Genomic DNA, 21,286 nt, shown 5'->3' on the forward strand with positions numbered 1-21,286 from the left:
AATAATCGTTCAAAGATAAGATGAAACGTTAAATGGTGATTATTTGGTATTATTCAAATTTAGTCGATTATTATTATTATTTCCACATGTCAAAATAACATGTTAGACTAAAAAATTGATTTGTTGAAAAGCTCGTCTATAGCCTTCTTTTTATAGCCCTTTTCTCTTATTAATTAAATGAAAAATACAAATACAAATACAAATAAGAAAATAATTTTCTTGCCATCCAACTAGATGACTATTGGGCTTAAATTTTCTCTTTTGTTCACTTAAGTCCAAATGAACTTAAAACTCTGACATAGTTTTATTGTTATAATCAATTAAGTTTTTAGTATTGAAAGACTAGTTTTAATTAAATGATTATATTTAGAGAATTATTTAAATAAAAAATATTTAAATATTTATTATTAATTTGACAACAAAATATATAATTAATAATTAGATATTTATTTTACATATTTTCTTAATTTCACCAACTTAGTGAAAAGTTTTAAAAATGATAAAATTACTACTGTGAATTTTAATTGATTAAATAATCAATTATTGTAACATATTATTACATTACCTTAGATACTGCAAGGACCATGAGCTATAAAGTCAAGCTCCCAATAAGTAGATTTAAAATTTAACAAATAAATTTTTTAATTTATTAATTCCTCATGACTCCACTATAGACTCGAAATTGTACACATAATTTTATAGAATGCTCTATATACATAATATAAATACGCTATAAATTATCTATTATTTCAATCAAATCAATTCATGATTATCTATAGATGGTTCACAATGAGTCGGGATTAAAAATACCATTTTACCTCTCAAATGTATTTTATTCTTGAACACTTAGTTCTTTGTAAATGGACTCCAGTAAACTAATATAATTACTAAGATAAGATCTCTTCATTTAGCACATTCAACTAAGCTTAAAGGAAACTATCATTTCATTTCTCTAAATATATAAAAGATATATATATCTTTATATATTAAAAGTGCCTATCTAACGACATTTCTTGGTTTCTTGGTTAAACAGAATATACCTTAAAAATAAAAGAATATTCTGTTAAATTTAACGATGTTAATAGGTTTGATCTCCGTTAACATATAAACCCAAAAAATTAAACAATCTTTTTTTAAATTAACAATATTTTAAACTATTATTAGTTTTCAATAATAATATCTTTATATATTAAAAGTGTCTATCTAACGATATTTCTTGGTTTCTTGGTTTAACAGAATATACCTTAAAAATAAAAGAATATTCTATTAAACTTAACGATGTTAATATGTTTGATCTCCGTTAACATATAAACCCAAAAAATTAAACCATCTTTTTTTAAATTAACAATATTTTAAATTATTATTAGTTTTCAATAATAATGTATTTGTAAAACAAGATATAAAAAATAATATAAATAACAAACAAATAGGAAAACGAATATTTTTTGACATTTTGAAAAAAGAGGAAACGGCCTATAAATATAAAATCTAAAGAACCAAATCCTCACTCGGAAACAAGCAAGAATTTCCTCTGATCAAATCAAAGCTTATGTTAGTCCACATTCTTTCATTTTTTTTGTTATCAGTTTAGAAATTTTTGAAAAATATGTTTATGTTTATGTTTCATTTTTTTCTTCTAAGCCTAGACTGTATTTCATTCTTTTTTGATATGAGGATTTTCAATGTTTTATTTTATATATATATTATATACATATACTGTATACATATATATTTTCTGAATATTGATACCAATTGCAATGGTAATTTTAGCGTTTTTCTTTGGATTTGGTTTAGATTTGATTCGTTTGTGGTCTATATATGAATTTGGCATTGAAATTGAATTTTGATGTTCATTTTAATCGTTATTGATGGTTTACAGATGATACTGATGAGAACGCAAGGACCTCTTATTAAGTTGGAAGGGTTGAGCACATCACGTACCTTTTGCAACTTATACCTTATATTTGAGTATATGGAACATGATCTTATTGGACTTGCATCTCGTCCTGGTATAAAATTCATCGAATCGCAGGTACTCATCTTGTTAGAGTTTCTGTTTGTTCTGGTATTATTTTGTCGTCATCAATGACCATTTAACAAAATTATGCAGAAAGAATGAATATTTGGAAGTTTCCTTTTGGTATGATTTGATGCTTAAACTATAATGTGGTGCCTAAATTTCTTTAGGTCAAATGCTACATGCATCAACTTTTGAGCGGACTTGATAATTGTCATAGTCATGGTGTTCTACATCGTGACATAAAGGGTTCAAATCTTCTTATTGACAATAATGGTATCTTGAAAATTGTGGATTTCGGCTTGGCAAGTTTTTACGATCCTCATAATAGTGTCTCATTGACGAGCCGCGTGGTTACTCTTTGGTATAGACCACCGGAACTTCTACTTGGAGCCTCTCATTATGGGGTTGCAGTGGATTTATGGAGTACTGGTTGCATTCTCGGAGAACTATATTCTGGCAGACCTATCTTGCCTGGAAAAACAGAGGTAAATGTATACATTGTTGAATGTTAGTAGCCTTTCGTTCCATACACTAATGAATCTAGAACATTATGCTATACTAGATGTCACTTATATAAACTCTTTTTTCTTTTGTAGGTTGAGCAGCTACAGAAAATCTTTAAGCTCTGTGGCTCGCCATCTGAAGAATATTGGAGGAATTTGCACTTACGCCATGCAACAGTAATGAAGCCTCCACAACCTTACAGACGATGTGTTGCAGAGACATTTAAAGAACTTCCTGCTCCTGCTATGAAGCTTATGGAGACCTTTCTTTCCACAGATCCTTCCAATCGAAGGACAACATCTTTTGCTCTCAAGAGTGAGGTGTGAATTCTCTTTCGAAATATAAATAAATATTAACCTAATTCAGCCTAATTGCATGGCACTGATAATCAATTTCAAGCTACAGACTAATTTCATTAACAATCATCAATATATAAATATTCAAGTATGAATAAATCAGAACAATTTAAAATCAGAACAAATAAATATTCAAGTATTTCAATAAATTCATAAACAAATAAATCAGAACAATTCAAAATCTCAAATCAAGAAAATTAAAAGTTTAGATTTATAATCTTTACAAATATGAAATACTTAAATAGATCTATCTACCATTGTTGTTGCCGTTGCTTAGTTACTGAATTCTTAAATAAAAACCACTAGAACTTATATAAAACTAATATTTACGTGGCTCGCCACGTAACTCTCATCTAGTATATTCATATATATGATTAACACTCACACTCAATTATAATTTATACTATCGAGTTCTCAAGATGTAAGTATGAGTTATACCTTAAGATAAGCTGGTAACGAACAAGTCAAAGAACTCGAATAGTACAATTAGCTTAAAGTTTAATCATGTCAGAATTCAAATCAAATTGATCTATGATCAATTAAGTGATATTGATTGAAAATAGATATAATGATAAGATTAAAATATTTGCTTCTCTATTCAATATTCAATATCGGTCCAATCAAATATAAACTTATACAATTATATTTCCCATAAATTTAATGCAGTGGTTTCCTTCTAGATTTTTGAAAATTATAAAAAAAATAATAATGAAAATATATATAACTTAGCCAAACTACAACAAATATAGTTAACAAAATAATTGAAGAAAACATAGTACACAACATCAAATTTATTTATTTTTATTCCAAAGAAAAAATCAAATTTGTTTTTTTTTTGAAAGAAAACCCAAAACGCGTGGGTATGAAAATTTAAGGAGATCTCCCTCAATCGTTATAATCGTTGACTCCACTAGATCTCCCCCTCGATTGTTGATCATTTCTCGTTGGTTTCATGGAGATCTCCCCAAGGTGATCCTGTTACCATGGCAGAATATCGATGCAAAATTCTCACCGACGTTCATAGAGATCAGGCTAAAGTTCCTAGTCGGTGTTCATAGAGATCGCAAAAAGCTTATACACCGTTGGTGGTTGTTGATTTTGGATCTCCATCACTTGATTGTGTTGGTGAAGTGTTGTCGACAATGAAGAGCAACTCACTTATTTTGCTTTGTCAAGAAGGATAAGTTCTTTATGGAAGAAGCCTCCTCTACCGTATTTTTTGAAAAGAAAAACTTTAGTTTTTTAATTTTGTTTATTTTCTCGTACGATAATAAAAAGAGAAATTTACGACTGTTACGAAAATTCTGTTTATTACGCAAGTGTACGTATCAAGTAGTATCTCACGCAAGTGAGGTCGAACCACAGGGAATTGGATTGAGTACTACTAAATTATAATTATGATTCTATTTGGTAAAATAATAAGTTGCAATTTTAAAAGTAAATAACTCAGAAATTAGAGAGAAAATAAACGAAGATTAATCAAGATGAGAGATTAGGAAGGTGAATCCTGTTGATAAGTTACCTATGTTATTGCCTAACTGCTATCCTTATCTCAATGTGAAAGACAGATTATAAATTAACCTAACTCTTTTCAGATCTTTTAGGTTCTAAATAATATGTTCTCTAATTAACTTCTTAATTAGATCAACACAAAATCAGCATTAAGCAATAATCTATTAGTCACTAGGCTATGTAAATACTGTCGTTTTACATCAAAACCTAGACTATCCAAATTTTAGCATTCCTAATTCTCACTTTTCAGATTTCGAATTAGGATCATAGAGCATGTAAAAGGTGATCAAGCTTACACATGAAATTAAACACAAATAAAGATAGTATTCACACATAAGATGAAGGAATGGCAATTATTTATTAACTAGGCATAAACTTAAACAACATTCATCATCCTCCCTTATTGGGAAATTTAGCTCATAATAACTCTAAAAACATCCATGATTAATTCAGAATTAAAAACAAACATAAAGATGAATAAAAAGGGTAAAAGAAAGAAACTAGAAGGTGGTATCGCTCCGAGTCTTCAAGATAGCTTCCTCTCCACTTTGCCTCCACTATTAGGTCTGTTTTTGCTTGCCTTTGACCTTCAATGTCGTATTCCTTATATAGGGATAAGTGGTGAGCCTCCAATTGAGTGAAAAATCAAAATTAGGTCAAATCTGCGATTTCCGTACATAGTCGCGACTAGCATTTAAGCTGGTCGCGACTACAGGCAAAACTCGAAAAACCGAGTTTCTGCCAATCTTACGAAGTCGCGACCTGGGTCGCGACCAGGAAAAAGGGTCGCGACCAGGCTCATCAGAGGTCGCGACTACTGATGCTTCAGGAACCAAATTTTCCAATTTTTCCAAGTTTGTCCCAGTTTTTCGCCATTTGACTGAATTCGAACTTTAACACCCCGGGAACCTGAAATAATGAAAATCAAGCGTAAAACTGCTCCAAAAGACACCAATAGACGAAATAATGCTAACTTTAAAGACCCGAAATATAGGTTAATTATAACCTAACAAATTCCCCCAAACTAGACTCTTACTCGCCCCCGAGTAAGATAAAAAAAAAAAACTAACTACACTATCAGATAATCACTACACTGCCGACTCATGCTCTGTTTCCTTCCTTGCATAAACTAGAATTTTGTTCTTACTAACTCTAACAATTAACTCGGATGCTCAATTAATAACACTATGTACAACTGCAACAATCTACTCAAGTATGAAACATTGTTATAAAAGTTTTACTCTTGCCATTAGTTCCACAACCCGATAACTCATAAGCTTGCATGCTTACCTTTCTCCACTAATGTTGACAGTATTCTTTGGAATCATTAGGTCTTTTCAAGGTCTAGGTAGTATGGCTTAGATATTCAGGGATAGGCGAAAGATAATTTTTGGCTCAAGATATCATAAGCACACAAACAGAACCCACAAGCTTCTTACTTTTTTTTTCAATCCCCCATAGCGTTCCCACATCTACCAAGATTGAGAGAAGATATCTCTATTATTTTTCCCAACATCACTGAAATTTTTTTTTCAAACACATTCTTACTTTTTATTGTGTTTTTTTTCTCTTTTTTTTTTTTTCATATTTCCTCATCATCTCAACTTTCTCAGTGACATTGAATTACACATTTTTTTTCTTTTCTCAATCTTACAAGTTCTTCTCCCTCTAACTATTTTCTCACACTAAATATTTCTCTCCCCCAAACTAATTATTTGGCTTATGATATCATGCATATAATGGTGAAGAAAAATCAATAGTATGGTTAAAAATTTTCGGATCAATGGGTGAAAAACATAACGGGTTTAGGCTCAATAGGGTTAACTAGGGATAAACATTATTATGGTAGGCTTGAAAGGCTCAAACTATCCAACAAATGCCTAAATCATATTCCAATTGAACACTACCAAGGATTTCGCCTCAAAAGAATAAACATGCAAGTTCTAAGCTATCCTGTCAATCTTACCACAAACCATAGTAAAACAGTTATAACAGTTTTCACAACTTGAGTATTTGCAGAAAGACACAGGTTCCTAAGCATCCAAACTAATCCAAAGAGTTAACAAAATCAAGCACACAGTTATTTTGCAGTTTCAGATCACATCACACTAATCAGCAGCATACAATTATCATCAAGCTTATTGCCATTCCTTAACTAAAACAAAAAAAACTAAAACAGAAAATTAAAATGCAGAATTTAAAGTGCAGAAATTTTAAAATTTTAAGCTTCTCCCCCCAAACTAAATATTACATTGTCCCCAATGTATACAATAAAATGCAGAGAGAAGAAACTTACCTGAAACCCTTTCAGAAAGGGTTGGGTGGTGGCGGCTGGTCATAGGGATAGAACCGAGGAGGTTGTGCCAAGTAGTTCGGGTCATCAATCCCAATGTTCATTCTGTTGATGAGAGAGTTGAGTTGCTGAACTTGTCCCTCATCATAGATACTCCTTTGCACCATGTATTGTTGCATGTGGTTGTTTTGCTGAATTATGTAACTCAGCTGTGCATGAGTATATTGTGTTGTAGGATCGATGGGCCCAGGCAATTGAAGTGTTTGCTCCTCTTCTTCTTCTTCAACACTAGGCTCACGTTGCCGCCTACGCCCTTGCGGTGCATCAGGTGGTGGCTGCCCATAGGGGTGTGGCTCTTTCAGCCTGTTGACAAAGGCGATGTCCATCTTACGAAGTGGCAACACCGTATTGTCAAACTCTAACTGAGGAACTTCATATGCCCCGCAGAGTTCTGTGATAACCCCTGCCAAACCGAAACCACCTCCCGTGGCTCCTTGCACGATTTGGTCAATGCTTTGCCGTATGACTTGTCCAATGTTAATGTTGTACCCTTTCATTATGGCGTACACATATTTAAGGCGATCCATTTGGACATCGGAAAAATGCTTGTTGGGCACTAACCGAGCACTCACAAAGTACAGCCATGTTTTTGCCACCGGGTTAATCTCACACCGGTACAGAATATTGGGCGACCCCTCGGTACCATCATTGTCATGGAACCTCAACCCAGGAAATCCCACTGTCTCCGCGACATCCACCATGTCAAATTGCTCTTCTTCCTCAATAATTCGGAGGCGTTGTTCCTCCCTAGTGTAATGGGACGAGAAAACATCACATTGAATGCGTCAGCAGTGGCGGGAACCTTCTTTCCACGAACCTTCACTTCCCCATTTCGACGGTCGGGCCAATTTGCAAGGAATTCACAGGCCATAGTAACATTAGCCCGACCCCGAGTATCCACGAAACTTCCCCACTTCATTCTTTCAATTTGCGCTGCGATTGTCTCAAACCGAGGTTGGCGCCTCAATGGATTTTCAGGGAATTCAATACCCCTATCTTCAATATAAGCTCTATTCTTCAACCTTACGAAGCGATTGTGAGCCTCGATACTACCAAAGCGGGTTCTATCAAAACCCGTTGGTGGTGGGTTCGAAGACGAACCTTCTTCAACATTCCTTGTCCTCTTTGGTGCCATTTTTTTCTTTTTTTTTTTTTTTTTTGAAGGAAACTTTTTTTTTTTTTTTCGAAACTTCTTTTTTTTTTTTTTTTTAAGAAAAAATTTGGGCAGCACCTCCCCTTAAATTTCCTCTATCCCAAAAATACAAAATTCACTCAATCAATGTTCCTAACCACTTAATACCACAATACAATAATAATAAACCCAATATTATCAATTTTTACCCCACACACAATTATATCACTCAAAACTTAAAATAATTAATCAACTTTTTAAGAGCATGAAGAAAGTGATACTTACAACCCGAAAACGCTTAACTCCACCTCCATTGTTGAATGTCTTGAAAGCTTGAGTTTGAGGGTGACAACAATGGTGATTTTTTTGGTTTTGGGTATTCTTTGGTGTGGGTTTTGAAGATATGTGTAGATTATTGAGTGAAATTGGGTTTTTGATTGGATTGGGTTTAAGAAATTTGAGAAAAGATGAAAAGATTGAAGTTTGAAGATGAAAAATTGAATTTTTGAGAGGAAAAGAGTGTAGGGTCTGAGTGAGAGGATTTGAAATTTGAATTTGGTTTGTGTAGGGTTGAATGAGGGGGAAAGTGTGAATTTATAGAATTTTTCGTCGGCAAGTCGCGACACGGCCACGGGCTAGTCGCGACTTGCTAATCGAGGAAAATTGGGCGTTTGGAAAATCAGCAAGTCGCGACTGAGGTCGCGACTTGAGAAATAGGTCGCGACTAGGCTTAATGCTAGTCGCGACCTCTGGGCTTCAGGTCGAATTTTTTTTTTTTTTTTTTTTTTTTTCACGCTTTTCACGATTCAATTAAAAAGAAATAATGTCTGGTACGAAACTAAAAATTGAAAATACTAACAAAACAATCAAAACAAAATAAAACTTGGGCTGCCTCCCAGAAGCGCTGTGTTTATCGTCATGCAGCTAGACGCTGAGCTTTGGATTTCAGAGTGGCGCCAGGATCATGGCGGACTTGGCTTGGTCAAACTGACCTCCCAAGTAGAGCTTTAACCTTTGTCCATTGACTTTGAAAGTTGTTGGACTTTCACCTTTTAACTCCACCGCTCCATAAGGAAACACCTTGACCACCGTAAATGGTCCCGACCATCTTGATTTCAGCTTTCCAGGAAACAGTTTCAGCCTTGAATTGAAGAGTAGCACTTGCTGTCCTGGTTGAAACTCTTTCCGTATTAGACCTTTATCGTGCCACTTTTTAGTTCTCTCTTTGTATATCTTGGCGTTTTCATATGCTTCGTTCCGAAACTCATCTAACTCATTCAGCTGTAACAGTCTTTTCTCCCCTGCAGCTTTTAGTTCCATGTTAAGAGTCTTCATGGCCCAAAAAGCTCTATGCTCTAACTCCACCGGTAAATGACAAGCCTTTCCAAACACCAACCGATATGGGGACATGCCAATTGGTGTTTTGAAAGCTGTTCTGTACGCCCACAGTGCGTCATCCAACTTCCTTGACCAATCTTTCCTTGATCTTTGCACTGTTTTCTCCAGAATCATCTTAATCTCTCGGTTAGAGATTTCAGCTTGGCCATTACTTTGGGGATGGTATGGTAAAGCAGTTCGATGTCGAACACCATATCTTGAGAGGAGTGCTTCAAACTGCTTGTTACAGAAATGGCTCCCTTCATCGCTTACTATTGCTCGAGGAGTACCAAACCGAGTAAAAATGTTCTTTTGTAAGAAGCGGAGAACTGTCTTTCCATCATTTTGAGGTGTCGCTGAAGCTTCGACCCATTTAGACACATAATCAACAGCCAAAAGAATGTACTGATTGCTAAAGGATGAAGGAAAAGGACCCATAACATCAAACAATTCAATTTCTAAAATTCCTGTTAAAGGCATCTCGTTTCTTCTTGAGATATTACCTGTTCGTTGACAACGATCACATGCCTTTACAAAAGTAGTAGCATCCTTGAATAGCGTTGGCCAAAAGAATCCACTTTGCAACACTTTTGCAGCTGTTCTATTCCCACTAAAATGTCCCCCACATGGTAAAGCATGACAGTGATTTAGGATAGAATACATCTCCTCTTCAGGAACACATCTCCTTATGATCTGATCGGCGCAGTGCTTGTAGAGGATTGGTTCTTCCCAATAGTAATGTTTCACCTCAGAAAAGAATTTCTTCAATTGTTGACGCGAAGACTCGGGTGGAGTTATTTTAGCAGCCAAGAAATTAACATAGTCAGCGTACCAAGGTACCATCAGGTTTTCCCTCACACTAAAGAGTTGTTCATCAGGAAATTGCTCATTTATTTGCACCTCTTTTGTATTCTGACTCTCTTGCAGCTCTAATCTTGACAAATGGTCTGCTACCAGGTTCTCGGTGCCCTTTTTATCTTTTATCTCTAAGTCGAACTCTTGAAGTAAAAGTACCCACCGAATCAGTCTTGGTTTTGCATCCTTCTTGGTCATAAGGTATTTGATTGCTGAATGATCTGTGTAAACAATTACCTTATTTCCAATTAGGTAGGGCCGAAATTTGTCACAAGCAAACACTATTGCCAGCATTTCCTTCTCTGTAGTGGCGTAGTTTAATTGAGCGTCATTCAGAGTTCTACTAGCATAGTAGATTGTGTGGAATACTCTGTCAACTCTTTGACCCAGAACCGCTCCAATGGCATAGTCACTAGCATCACACATCAACTCAAACGGCAGTTCCCAATTTGGTGAAGTTACTATCGGTGCTGTAATCAATTTCTCCTTTAAAATCTTGAAAGCTTTTAAACAATCTTCTCCGAACTCAAATGGAACTCCATTTACAAGTAAGCTCGATAAAGGTTTTGAGATTTTAGAGAAGTCCTTGATAAATCTGCGGTAGAAGCCAGCATGTCCCAGGAAACTCCTCACTCCTTTTACAGAAACTGGAGGTGGCAAATTTTCTATTGTTGAGACCTTTGCCTTATCCACCTCAATTCCTGCTTTTGAAATTTTGTGCCCAAGAACAATTCCTTCTGTTACCATAAAGTGACACTTCTCCCAGTTTAACACCAAGTTAGACTTCTCGCACCTTGTTAGTACTTTTTCCAGATTTTCCAAACAATGATCAAAGGAAGAACCAAACACTGAGAAATCATCCATAAAAATTTCAATACAAGATTCAATCAAATCTGAAAAGATAGCCATCATACACCTTTGAAAAGTGGCAGGGGCGTTGCACAAGCCGAAGGGCATTCTTCTAAAGGCAAAGGTACCATAAGGACATGTGAAAGTAGTCTTCTCCTGATCTTCAGGCGCTATAGCTATCTGGTGGTACCCAGAATATCCATCAAGAAAACAGTAGTACTCTTGCCCCGCTAATCTGTCTAGCATTTGATCGATGAAGGGCAATGGGAAGTGATCTTTTCTTGTTGCCTTGTTGAGTTTCCTATAATCGATGCAGATCCTCCAACCGGTGACTGTTCTTGTAGGAATCAACTCATTCTTTTCATTCTTTATCACTGTCATTCCACCTTTCTTCGGGACCACTTGCACCGGACTAACCCACTTACTATCTGAAATAGGATAAGCAACTCCAGCATCCAACCACTTAACTACTTCTTTTCTGACTACTTCTTTCATGGGTGGATTGAGTCTTCTTTGAGCATCAATAGTTGGCTTGGCGTTGTCTTCCATGAGAATTCGATGCATCACTGTTGAAGGACTGATTCCTTTAACATCTCCTAGTGTCCAAGCGATTGCCTTGTTGTGAGCCCGAAGTACCCTCAAAAGTCTATCGGTTCCACATCGGAGAGAAGCTGAAACAATAACTGGCAGCTTTTTATCTTGACCCAAAAACTCATACCTCAAGTGACTAGGAAGCACCTTCAATTCAAGTTCTGGGGGCTTTTCAGTAGATGGCTTCAGCTCTTTTGGAACTGCTCCCAATTCCTCAAAGTATCTTCTGTTCAAAGGCCCATAGGAGTCGAGCCACTTCACATACCCCATGACCTCTTGTCCTTCTTGCTCCGTCAATTCATCTTCAGTTAGACTTAGTTCAAGAGGATCATCTAGCAACTTTTTCTCACTCACCATTTCATCAATCAAATCAATAAAGAAGCAGTTATCACTTGCCTTTGGGTACGTCATAGCCTTTAGCACATTAAAGACCACTTCTTCTCCTTGGACTCTCAGCTTTAATTCACCTTTCTGAACATCGATTAAGGCTTGGCCAGTTGCCAAGAATGGTCTCCCAAGAATAATTGGGACATTGCTATCTTCTTCCATATCCAAGACGATGAAATCAGCTGGAAAGATGAACTTATCAACCTTAACTAACACATCCTCAATGACTCCTCTAGGATGGGCTAGTGATCGGTCCGCCAATTGGAGAGTTACTGTTGTTGGCTTTGCTTCACCCAACTGCAGTCTTTTAAACACCGATAGAGGCATCAAGTTAATACTAGCTCCCAAGTCACAAAGTGCATTTATTCCCTCAATTTTTCCTATAGTACAAGGAATAGTAAAACTCCCTGGATCTCTTAGTTTAGGAGGGAGTTTCTTCTGTAGGATGGCACTGCACTCTTCAGTTAGAGCCACTGTCTCATAGTCCTCCATCTTTCTCTTCTTTGACAGGATTTCCTTCATAAACTTCACATAACTTGGCATCTGCTCTAAAGCTTCAGCAAAGGGAATGTTAATGTGAAGTCTTTTGAACACTTCCAGGAATTTGGTGAACTGCTTGTCCAGACTTGACTTTCTGAGCCTCTGAGGATAGGGTATTTTCACATGGTGATCTATATTAATTGGTGGAGACTGCTGTGGCTGTGGTTGACTATCAGTAGCCTTCGTTGGAGTGGGTGTTGGGGTCGACATCGGTTGCTCTTTATTCTCCTTTTCTCCATTCACTAGTTGTGGCAATTCAGGACCATCATAATTTTTACCGCTTCTCAGGGTAATTGCCTTGCAGTTTTCCTTGGGGTTTACTTCAGTTGTGCTAGGCAAATTCCCTTGAGGACGGGTTGCTACTTGAGTTGCTAGTTGGCCCATCTGTGTCTGCAGGTCTTTGATTGAAGATCTAGTTTCAGTCATGAATTGAAGCAGTAAATCTGTCTGCAAACTAGAATTTCCACCAGAGGTTTGTTGCTGATTAAACTGTTGATTCTGATTCTGGTTCTGATTTCGTTGCTGATAGAACCCACTGTTTCTTCGGTTGTTACCCTGGTTGAACCCATAATTGTTGTTGTTGTTCTGTGAATAATTTCCAATGGCTTTAGCTTCATCCATTGGCAAATCATCCACATCAGCTTGGCATTCTGAAAAGTGATGGCTTCCCCCACATAATTCACACACAACTTGGGCTTGTTTAGCTTGCCCTGCAATTATCTTTGTCAATGCCTCAACTCCGTCTTGTCAACTTGGTGATGGCATCGACCTCTAACACACCAGCTACTTTCTTTGATTGACTCCTCTCAGTTGGCCACTGTTGATTGTTTAGAGCCATCTCCTCTAATAGATCATATGCCTCATTAGCACTCTTCCTCATAAAGGCTCCCCAGTGCAAAGATCTATTAAAGTTCTTGTATTTCCTACCAACCCATTGTAGAAGTTGTGGACCAGCATCCACTTCTCTATACCATGGTGAGGGCACTTTCTGATCAAATCTTTAAACCTCTCCCAAGCCTCATGGAGAGATTCATTATCTTGTTGGAGAAAATTATTAATTTCTCCTCTCAGCTTTGCAGACTTGGCTGGAGGAAAGAACTTTGACAAGAATTTCGTTGCCAGATCATTCCAGGTGGCAATAGAGTTGGGTGGCAAGGAGTTTAGCCAACTCTTGGCCCGCTCTCTAAGAGAGAATGGGAACAGTCTCAGTCGAATAGCATCATCACTAACTCCATTAACTTTAAAGGTTTCACAAAGTTCCATGAAATTAGAGAGATGCAGATTAGGATCTTCGAAGGGAGGCCACCAACCGGGCGAAGATTGCATCATCTGCGATATGGCGGGTTTGATCTCAAAGTTGTTTGCTTCCACTGCCGTGGCCCGATACATGACCGCACTCCCGTCGAGTAGGGAGAATGTAATCTCTCAAGCCGCGGCCATTAGCTTGATCTTCTACCGCGCCACCATTGTTACCGTTATTGCCTCCATTGTTTGCGGCATTGGCGGCCATGATGTACGAAGTTTCGGCGATTGCTGAAACTCCCTCTTGCCTCTTGTTCTTTCGGTTTCTTCTACAAGTTTTCTCGATTTCGGGATCAACTGGCAATATCACTGCTTGTCCTTGACGGCGCATACACTTATGATTCCTGAAATAAATCAAGAAAATATTGCAAGAAAAAGGTTAGAAAAATCAGCAAGAGAAAATATACCAAAGTAGAAGTTAGTATAATTTTGTGTAATATCAATCTTTAAACAATTCCCCGGCAACGGCGCCAAAAACTTGTTACGAAAATTCTGTTTATTACGCAAGTGTACGTATCAAGTAGTATCTCACGCAAGTGAGGTCGAACCACAGGGAATTGGATTGAGTACTACTAAATTATAATTATGATTCTATTTGGTAAAATAATAAGTTGCAATTTTAAAAGTAAATAACTCAGAAATTAGAGAGAAAATAAACGAAGATTAATCAAGATGAGAGATTAGGAAGGTGAATCCTGTTGATAAGTTACCTATGTTATTGCCTAACTGCTATCCTTATCTCAATGTGAAAGACAGATTATAAATTAACCTAACTCTTTTCAGATCTTTTAGGTTCTAAATAATATGTTCTCTAATTAACTTCTTAATTAGATCAACACAAAATCAGCATTAAGCAATAATCTATTAGTCACTAGGCTATGTAAATACTGTCGTTTTACATCAAAACCTAGACTATCCAAATTTTAGCATTCCTAATTCTCACTTTTCAGATTTCGAATTAGGATCATAGAGCATGTAAAAGGTGATCAAGCTTACACATGAAATTAAACACAAATAAAGATAGTATTCACACATAAGATGAAGGAATGGCAATTATTTATTAACTAGGCATAAACTTAAACAACATTCATCATCCTCCCTTATTGGGAAATTTAGCTCATAATAACTCTAAAAACATCCATGATTAATTCAGAATTAAAAACAAACATAAAGATGAATAAAAATGGTAAAAGAAAGAAACTAGAAGGTGGTATCGCTCCGAGTCTTCAAGATAGCTTCCTCTCCACTTTGCCTCCACTATTAGGTCTGTTTTTGCTTGCCTTTGACCTTCAATGTCGTATTCCTTATATAGGGATAAGTGGTGAGCCTCCAATTGAGTGAAAAATCAAAATTAGGTCAAATCTGCGATTTCCGTACATAGTCGCGACTAGCATTTAAGCTGGTCGCGACTACAGGCAAAACTCGAAAAACCGAGTTTCTGCCAATCTTACGAAGTCGCGACCTGGGTCGCGACCAGGAAAAAGGGTCGCGACCAGGCTCATCAGAGGTCGCGACTACTGATGCTTCAGGAACCAAATTTTCCAATTTTTCCAAGTTTGTCCCAGTTTTTCGCCATTTGACTGAATTCGAACTTTAACACCCCGGGAACCTGAAATAATGAAAATCAAGCGTAAAACTGCTCCAAAAGACACCAATAGACGAAATAATGCTAACTTTAAAGACCCGAAATATAGGTTAATTATAACCTAACAACGACCAAAATTCTATTTTAATACAATATCCAAACAACATAAAATTAATATTCAAATAATAAAAAACCCAAAAAGAAAAATTAAGAGAACAACATAAAAAAAAAACACGATATCATCAAAAGATTATATTTCCTATAAATAAAATCTTAAAAATTATAAAATATTTAAAATTATGTACAATCTTGTAATTTTTTTTTCTTTTTTTTGTATTTGAGAAATAATCTCCATCATTTTTTGTTAATTTTGTTTTCACTTTGGTGTGGGTGAGTGAGGAAGTACTTGTGGGCCTTTTGACTGTTGAGGCCCATCAAATCAATCAACTAACCCAATATAGTCCCTTTGGCTCACCCGAAAACGAGCCTACGCAGGGGCTCGTGTATTGGATCACAGCTAAAATTGGCGGGAGAGAACTCTTACCTCCATAGATTTGGCGGGAAGCTCCCCACTAAATTAGGACGATCGGGGCGGGAAAGTTTCACCCCACAACACACTGCCCGAGTCACAGAGAAGAGAGAGAAACAAAGAAACAGAGGAAGAGGAACAAAAATTATGGTGGGAATGGCCTACGATTGCTTTGCCAACCCTCTTGGGGCCGTTCGATCGACCTTCGACAAAGCCATTGCTTCCGGCGCCGACCCAGCTTCCTTCGCCAACGCTGACTGGGGGGCTTTAGATGTCTTCCGCCACTTCCTCTCTGATCAGAATGGCCTCTCTCAGGTTCGGATTCTCTTCAACTCCGGTTGATTTGTTGGAGTTAGTTATTTATTTGGAAACCCTAAATTTTAGAGTTTCGAAATATTGGGTGGAAATTGTTCAGCTATTTCGTCCTTGAAGCTTGACCTAAATTTTCAGGGTATTGTTCATGGTTATCTTAATCTTAAGTTCTTTTTTTTTTCTTCTCGTTTATGATTTGCAATGTGTTAGGTGCCGATTCTGAATCACAAAACCATAAGTAGGATTCAGCCCAACACTCTGGTTCGATTCCGTGGTATGATACAAGACATGCTGGGGAATGAGTTTTACGTCGGTGCTTACAAGGTATTTATGCTCTTCTATTGGTTTTTTTTTTCTGACGATCCTTTTGAGAGTTCAGACTAGTGTAGCTTTTAATTTTGTAATAACTAATTTGTATGTTTATTTTTAAAGGATGGCTCCGTGTGGAGAACCAACAAGTTTACGGATGTTTGTCAATCTCCAATGGGTTCTTCTTCAGATATGCGAATTTGGGAACGACGCTTGGTCTACTGTGTTCCGGTGAGTCATACCTCTGTTTCTCAAGCTTTGCCCGTGAATTTCAAAGAGCCCTAAACCATTTTTGAATTTGATTCGGATATGTATAAACCAAAACCATAGCTTGCCTTGCCATGACTTTTTTCCTTTTGTGTTGTCCTTTTATTTCAGGTTCCGGGCCAGAATTCATGGGCTGAATCGTTTTCTGATGCAAACGTCTATAAAAGCATGGATTGGGCATCTCCTCAAAGAGAGAAGCGCCCTAGATTGGACGAGGAAGCTCTGGATAGCATGGATACACTTGTAATTCCTTAGTCATTTTTATATGGATTTACTGTTTTGATTTGGATCATTTCACAAGTTCTGGATAACAAAGTGGATAAGTGTAGGATAGCTGAAATTAGTGCAGAATGTTCATTCGGTGTTGTTTTGTTAGGCTCCAAAATAGAAGTAGCTAAGTGATTCACACACATAAATTTGGAAGTATGATTTGCGGAAATTTGCTGAATCTAGTCGGCAAATTGATTTTTTCACTGATATGTTTTGTGATCGTTTATATAGTTTTTTTAGTTATGTATTTTATGGAAATGTTTCATTTTTCTTTCATGACAGGACTCTGATGATGTGATTGAAGGTTCTAGTACCAAAAAGATGGTAAGTAAAAATGAGTGGAACCAGGTTTCATTTGTTTCTTATTTTTATTTTTGCATCTATTTTCTGATTACCTGAGGGATGTTGAGTTTAGGGAAGAACCAAATAAGTGTTAAAAGTGATTTTATGTGGTCGTTCTTCAAGCTTTTGTTTTTAACATTCATTCATTATCTTTTCATTTGTTAGAGAGAAGATGGACATACTTCACAGGATAATCTACCTCAAGAATTAATTACGGGCACCTGCTCCAGTGCAAGTGTTACACCTAATAACGAGAAAGACTCTCTTCCTTGTCTTGTCAAGGTAATATTTGCATTATTAATTCTCCCAAGCTAGTTCTGTTACAACTGAAAATGCTCTTATCTTTTCATATCTGATGGAGCTTTTATTTATATTTTAGATATACGACACGCTGGAGTCTGACTTAAAGCTAAATGAGGTTTTTGAGTTTATTGGTGTTATCACACCAGATTTAGATGGTATAGTCGATAAAGTTGAGCATGATGACTTCGAAAATGGCTTCAGGGAAGATGATGCACTAGCGCATTTACCCAGGAGCAAGGTATTATTTCTATTCTCTACCTTCTAGAACTTTGTTTTTTTATTTTATTATTATTTCAATGTTGCTGGAACCTAATTATTTTTCTCTATTTTGTAACTATTGATATGAATCTATTTATGCTATTCAATTTCCCTTCTGACACTAGAGGGTAGATAGGTACTTCCAAGTTAGTATCTAATGAATAGTTACACAATGTTGGTACTGTGATTTCCTAAATTTACTTGGCGAGTTGTATACAAGCAGCTTGACTAAAATGTTCATTTAAAACCTGAACTAGCTCCCATAATTTTGTTTAGTTGTCTTGCCAACCTCATTTTGCATTTGGTTGCAGGTACCGTACCTACACTGTTTCATTCATCGGAAGCTTGCTGTTCAAGACTTTCTCCAGAGTTCTCCTACTTTGGAGGTGATTTTTTTCCCACTTCATTAAATTTTATTATAAGAATAAGTTTGGGTAGAACATACCTGTAATAAGAATTCTAGAACCTTATGCATCTTTTTCCATCATTAATTCATTGTGCAGTTTTGTTAAAAGTTGTACTACTGTTTTATTGTGCAGCCAAAGCCCCAGGTTATCAAAGAGATAAGGGAAGCTCTCTTGAGGCATCTGACGGATGTTCTTGGCAATGATGGCCTATCTGCTCATTTTGTACTAATGCATCTTCTGTCAAAAGTAAGCAATCCTTGTGCAGTGTTAACTGTCATTTTTCTGCTTGTTGCATTTCATATTTCATACTTTCCTAGTTTTTCATTTTTATAAATATATTAACTCTGTCACTATGAGCACTTTTTTGTCTCACTTTAACCGTGTGCTTATAGTTTTACTTGCTTTTCTTGCCAGGTTCATTCTAGAGACGACATTGTTACTGTGGGGAATCTTTCGCTAAATCTCACTGGTTTTAGCAAAGAAAATGTTTCTGTGTTTGGCACTCAACTTAGCCTTGCAATAAAGAACCTCCTACCTTTCACTCATTATATGCCACTAACAGTTGGGTATCTCAATACTGCTTCTCTTGCTCCCAAGAAGGATTACGAGGCAAATAGGTATATAGATATTACTATTTGTAAATTATGATTCAAGTTCACATGTAGATTTCTACTTTATTTTGTTGGCAGAAGAGTTTTCAACTTTTATTTTAAGATAATGCTCACTTCATATATTTGCTATGCCAACATTTTTTTTCCAGACTGATAACTGGGAGTCTGCAGCTGGCTGAGGGCTCACACTTGATCATTGATGAGACCCGATTGGATGCAGGAACCCTCAACTATGTTGGGGTTGACAATGCAAGATTGCTTAAACATTTAATGGTGATGCACAAGGTGATTTTCATCCTATCAAATTTTATATATTATATAATATATGTGAAACTGAGATGAGCAGGCTTGTAGATTTCTAATATTTTGCTTCATGATTTCCTTTTTTTTTCTTTTTAAATAAAATTAAATTTTACATATTAATGTAACCACTAACTATCATGAAACTGATACTACCTTATAATTTGTATATCAGGTGGAGTACGACTTTAAGTACTACAAAATGGACATGGCAGCTGATATCCAGTTGCTTATATTTTCGGAAGGGAAATCGAACATTTGTCCTGCTGATTTAGTTATACCGTTCCAGCCTTCTTCAGTTGCTTCTTCTCAAGCATCCACAGAAGCAGTAGAAGCTTGGAGATGGTACTTGGCTACACTTAGAACATTGGCTCATTCTATAGATTCAGAAATGCAGACGGTAAGACTGCCTTCATTCATGGGTTTCATTTCAAAACTTGAACACTTTTAATTGAAGCTTCCAAGTACTTAATATTTATTGTATACTTTTCAGGTGATAGAAAATGACTTGGTTGAAGCAAGGCAAGCAGATCGAAGCTTGGGTAGCCAAGATTTTAGCAGGTTAGAAAAGTCCCAAGTTTTTAATATGCATGCTACTATATAAGTATTATGAATTGAGTTTACTTTATAGTTGTATAAACTCTATTGTGGTCACAGTTTGCTGACAATGGCCCGTCTAATGTCAATGAGTTATGGGGAAACGTCTCTCTCTTTAGAGCATTGGCAGATGGTGAAAGAGCTAGATAGGCTGCGACGAGAGCGGCTCAAGTGACTGTTCTTTCCCAAGTCCCAATTGATATTTTGCTATCTGTGTAAATTATAAATTAGATTGATACAATGAATCTCTTTTACTTAACAGTGGGTGCTAATTGAGTTTCTGTTTATTTAATAGTAAATACCTTCCGAAAGCTGCGGGCCAACACTTAGCCTACTTACTTGATCGTTTTCGTTCGGTGGTTAATATTCAATGTAAAAGTTGATAATTTAAAGGACAAATGTGTGAAATAAGGCAATTTTTTTTCCTAGGCTGATATATTAGTGATTTTACCATTGTTGTGAATACAGAACACAAAATTTCTTGTCAATAAATTTTGGAGTTTTTTATTTTTACACATTTTTTTTTTGCATTTTTACAGAAATTTACATAGCAACTAATAGATTAACTTAAATCACAATTAAAATTCATATATTAATTTACATAGAAATTATTAGAATAACTATTGGAACAATTCAAATTGTAAATTAAAAAAAAAGTTAAAAAATAGTATATGAAGTAATTTTTTTTAAAATTATTATTTGGAATAGGAGTAAATATTATCGTGGTTTGGTTGGGGTCTGTGATCTCGGTGCACCAGGCGTAGCATGATGGGTTCCCTTTGTGTGTCATATTCATTTTCTTCATAGGTTGTTTAGTGTTGTTGGCAATTTCTTTTGGGTTTTAGACTTCGTTCGATGTAGTTGGGAGGTTCGTTCGATCGAGATCTGGATCAGATTGTTGGTGGTCTAAGGATGGTCTTGTTTTTGGATTCTACATGGACTCAATTTGGCTTTTTGTCCATGGTGTTGTGATAGAAGGTTGGTGGTTCTAGTTTAGATCCGACAATTAGGTTTTGCTAAGGATACTGTGATTAAGTTTTTCGTACTATAGTTAGGTTTTGACATTATTGTCTTCTAGTGTGAGTAGGATTATGAGATGTGAACCTAATCAACCTATATGTTGTCTAAGATTTTTCTTAAAATGCGTGGCACGTCAAGAAAGGGCCATGTGGCAACGAGATCCATAGTACAGGACGTGTTATGTTAAATCACATTCGGAGTTTGATAATTAGGAGGAGCTTCAGAAAGTTAGTCATCTCTAAAAGACCCTCCAGGAGGACAGTTGATTTTTCTCTTTCCTTCTGCAAGTAAGCTTTACCCAGAGGAGAGATAGGAGGATTGTACAAAGTATAGCGTGTAGCCCAAGTTCAAGAAACTGTGCACAAATTTAATGCAGCATGGGAAAGAATAACTTACTC

At 36.2% G+C, this 21,286-nt stretch overlaps 2 protein-coding genes and 1 non-coding gene across 3 annotated transcripts; all 3 read left to right on the forward strand.

Moving 5' to 3' along the window:
* The first annotated feature begins 1,775 nt into the window (after positions 1–1,775).
* Positions 1,776–2,865, forward strand: LOC115705987 (probable serine/threonine-protein kinase At1g09600). The gene is made up of 2 exons (XM_061118873.1): positions 1,776–2,505; positions 2,617–2,865. Exons 1-2 carry the CDS (start codon positions 2,200–2,202, stop codon positions 2,848–2,850), a joined length of 540 nt encoding a protein of 179 aa, XP_060974856.1. The 5' UTR covers positions 1,776–2,199; the 3' UTR covers positions 2,851–2,865.
* Positions 2,866–13,443: 10,578 nt separating this feature from the next.
* On the forward strand, positions 13,444–13,550 carry LOC133033828 (small nucleolar RNA R71). Its single transcript, XR_009685889.1, has one exon. It is a non-coding gene; the product is annotated as a small nucleolar RNA R71 (small nucleolar RNA).
* Positions 13,551–15,840: 2,290 nt separating this feature from the next.
* LOC115706290 (mini-chromosome maintenance complex-binding protein) lies at positions 15,841–20,381 on the forward strand. The gene is made up of 14 exons (XM_030633885.2): positions 15,841–16,207; positions 16,415–16,528; positions 16,637–16,744; positions 16,892–17,023; positions 17,333–17,374; positions 17,558–17,674; positions 17,772–17,933; positions 18,265–18,339; positions 18,493–18,606; positions 18,775–18,977; positions 19,121–19,256; positions 19,447–19,671; positions 19,765–19,832; positions 19,929–20,381. Exons 1-14 carry the CDS (start codon positions 16,040–16,042, stop codon positions 20,041–20,043), a joined length of 1,779 nt encoding a protein of 592 aa, XP_030489745.1. The 5' UTR covers positions 15,841–16,039; the 3' UTR covers positions 20,044–20,381.
* The last annotated feature ends 905 nt before the right edge of the window (positions 20,382–21,286 follow it).

Source organism: Cannabis sativa, chromosome 1, assembly GCF_029168945.1.
Source record: "Cannabis sativa cultivar Pink pepper isolate KNU-18-1 chromosome 1, ASM2916894v1, whole genome shotgun sequence".
NCBI classification, from domain to species: Eukaryota; Viridiplantae; Streptophyta; class Magnoliopsida; order Rosales; family Cannabaceae; genus Cannabis; species Cannabis sativa.

Bases quoted from the DNA above. Each gene is read 5' to 3' on its own strand.
- LOC115706290 (XM_030633885.2), top strand. From the start codon at position 16,040: ATGGTGGGAATGGCCTACGATTGCTTTGCCAACCCTCTTGGGGCCGTT. The intron at 17,675-17,771 runs GTAATATTTGCA...TTTATATTTTAG, and splicing joins CTCTTCCTTGTCTTGTCAAG to ATATACGACACGCTGGAGTC. The intron at 18,607-18,774 runs GTAAGCAATCCT...TTTTCTTGCCAG, and splicing joins TAATGCATCTTCTGTCAAAA to GTTCATTCTAGAGACGACAT.
- LOC115705987 (XM_061118873.1), top strand. From the start codon at position 2,200: ATGCATCAACTTTTGAGCGGACTTGATAATTGTCATAGTCATGGTGTT. The intron at 2,506-2,616 runs GTAAATGTATAC...TTTCTTTTGTAG, and splicing joins TCTTGCCTGGAAAAACAGAG to GTTGAGCAGCTACAGAAAAT.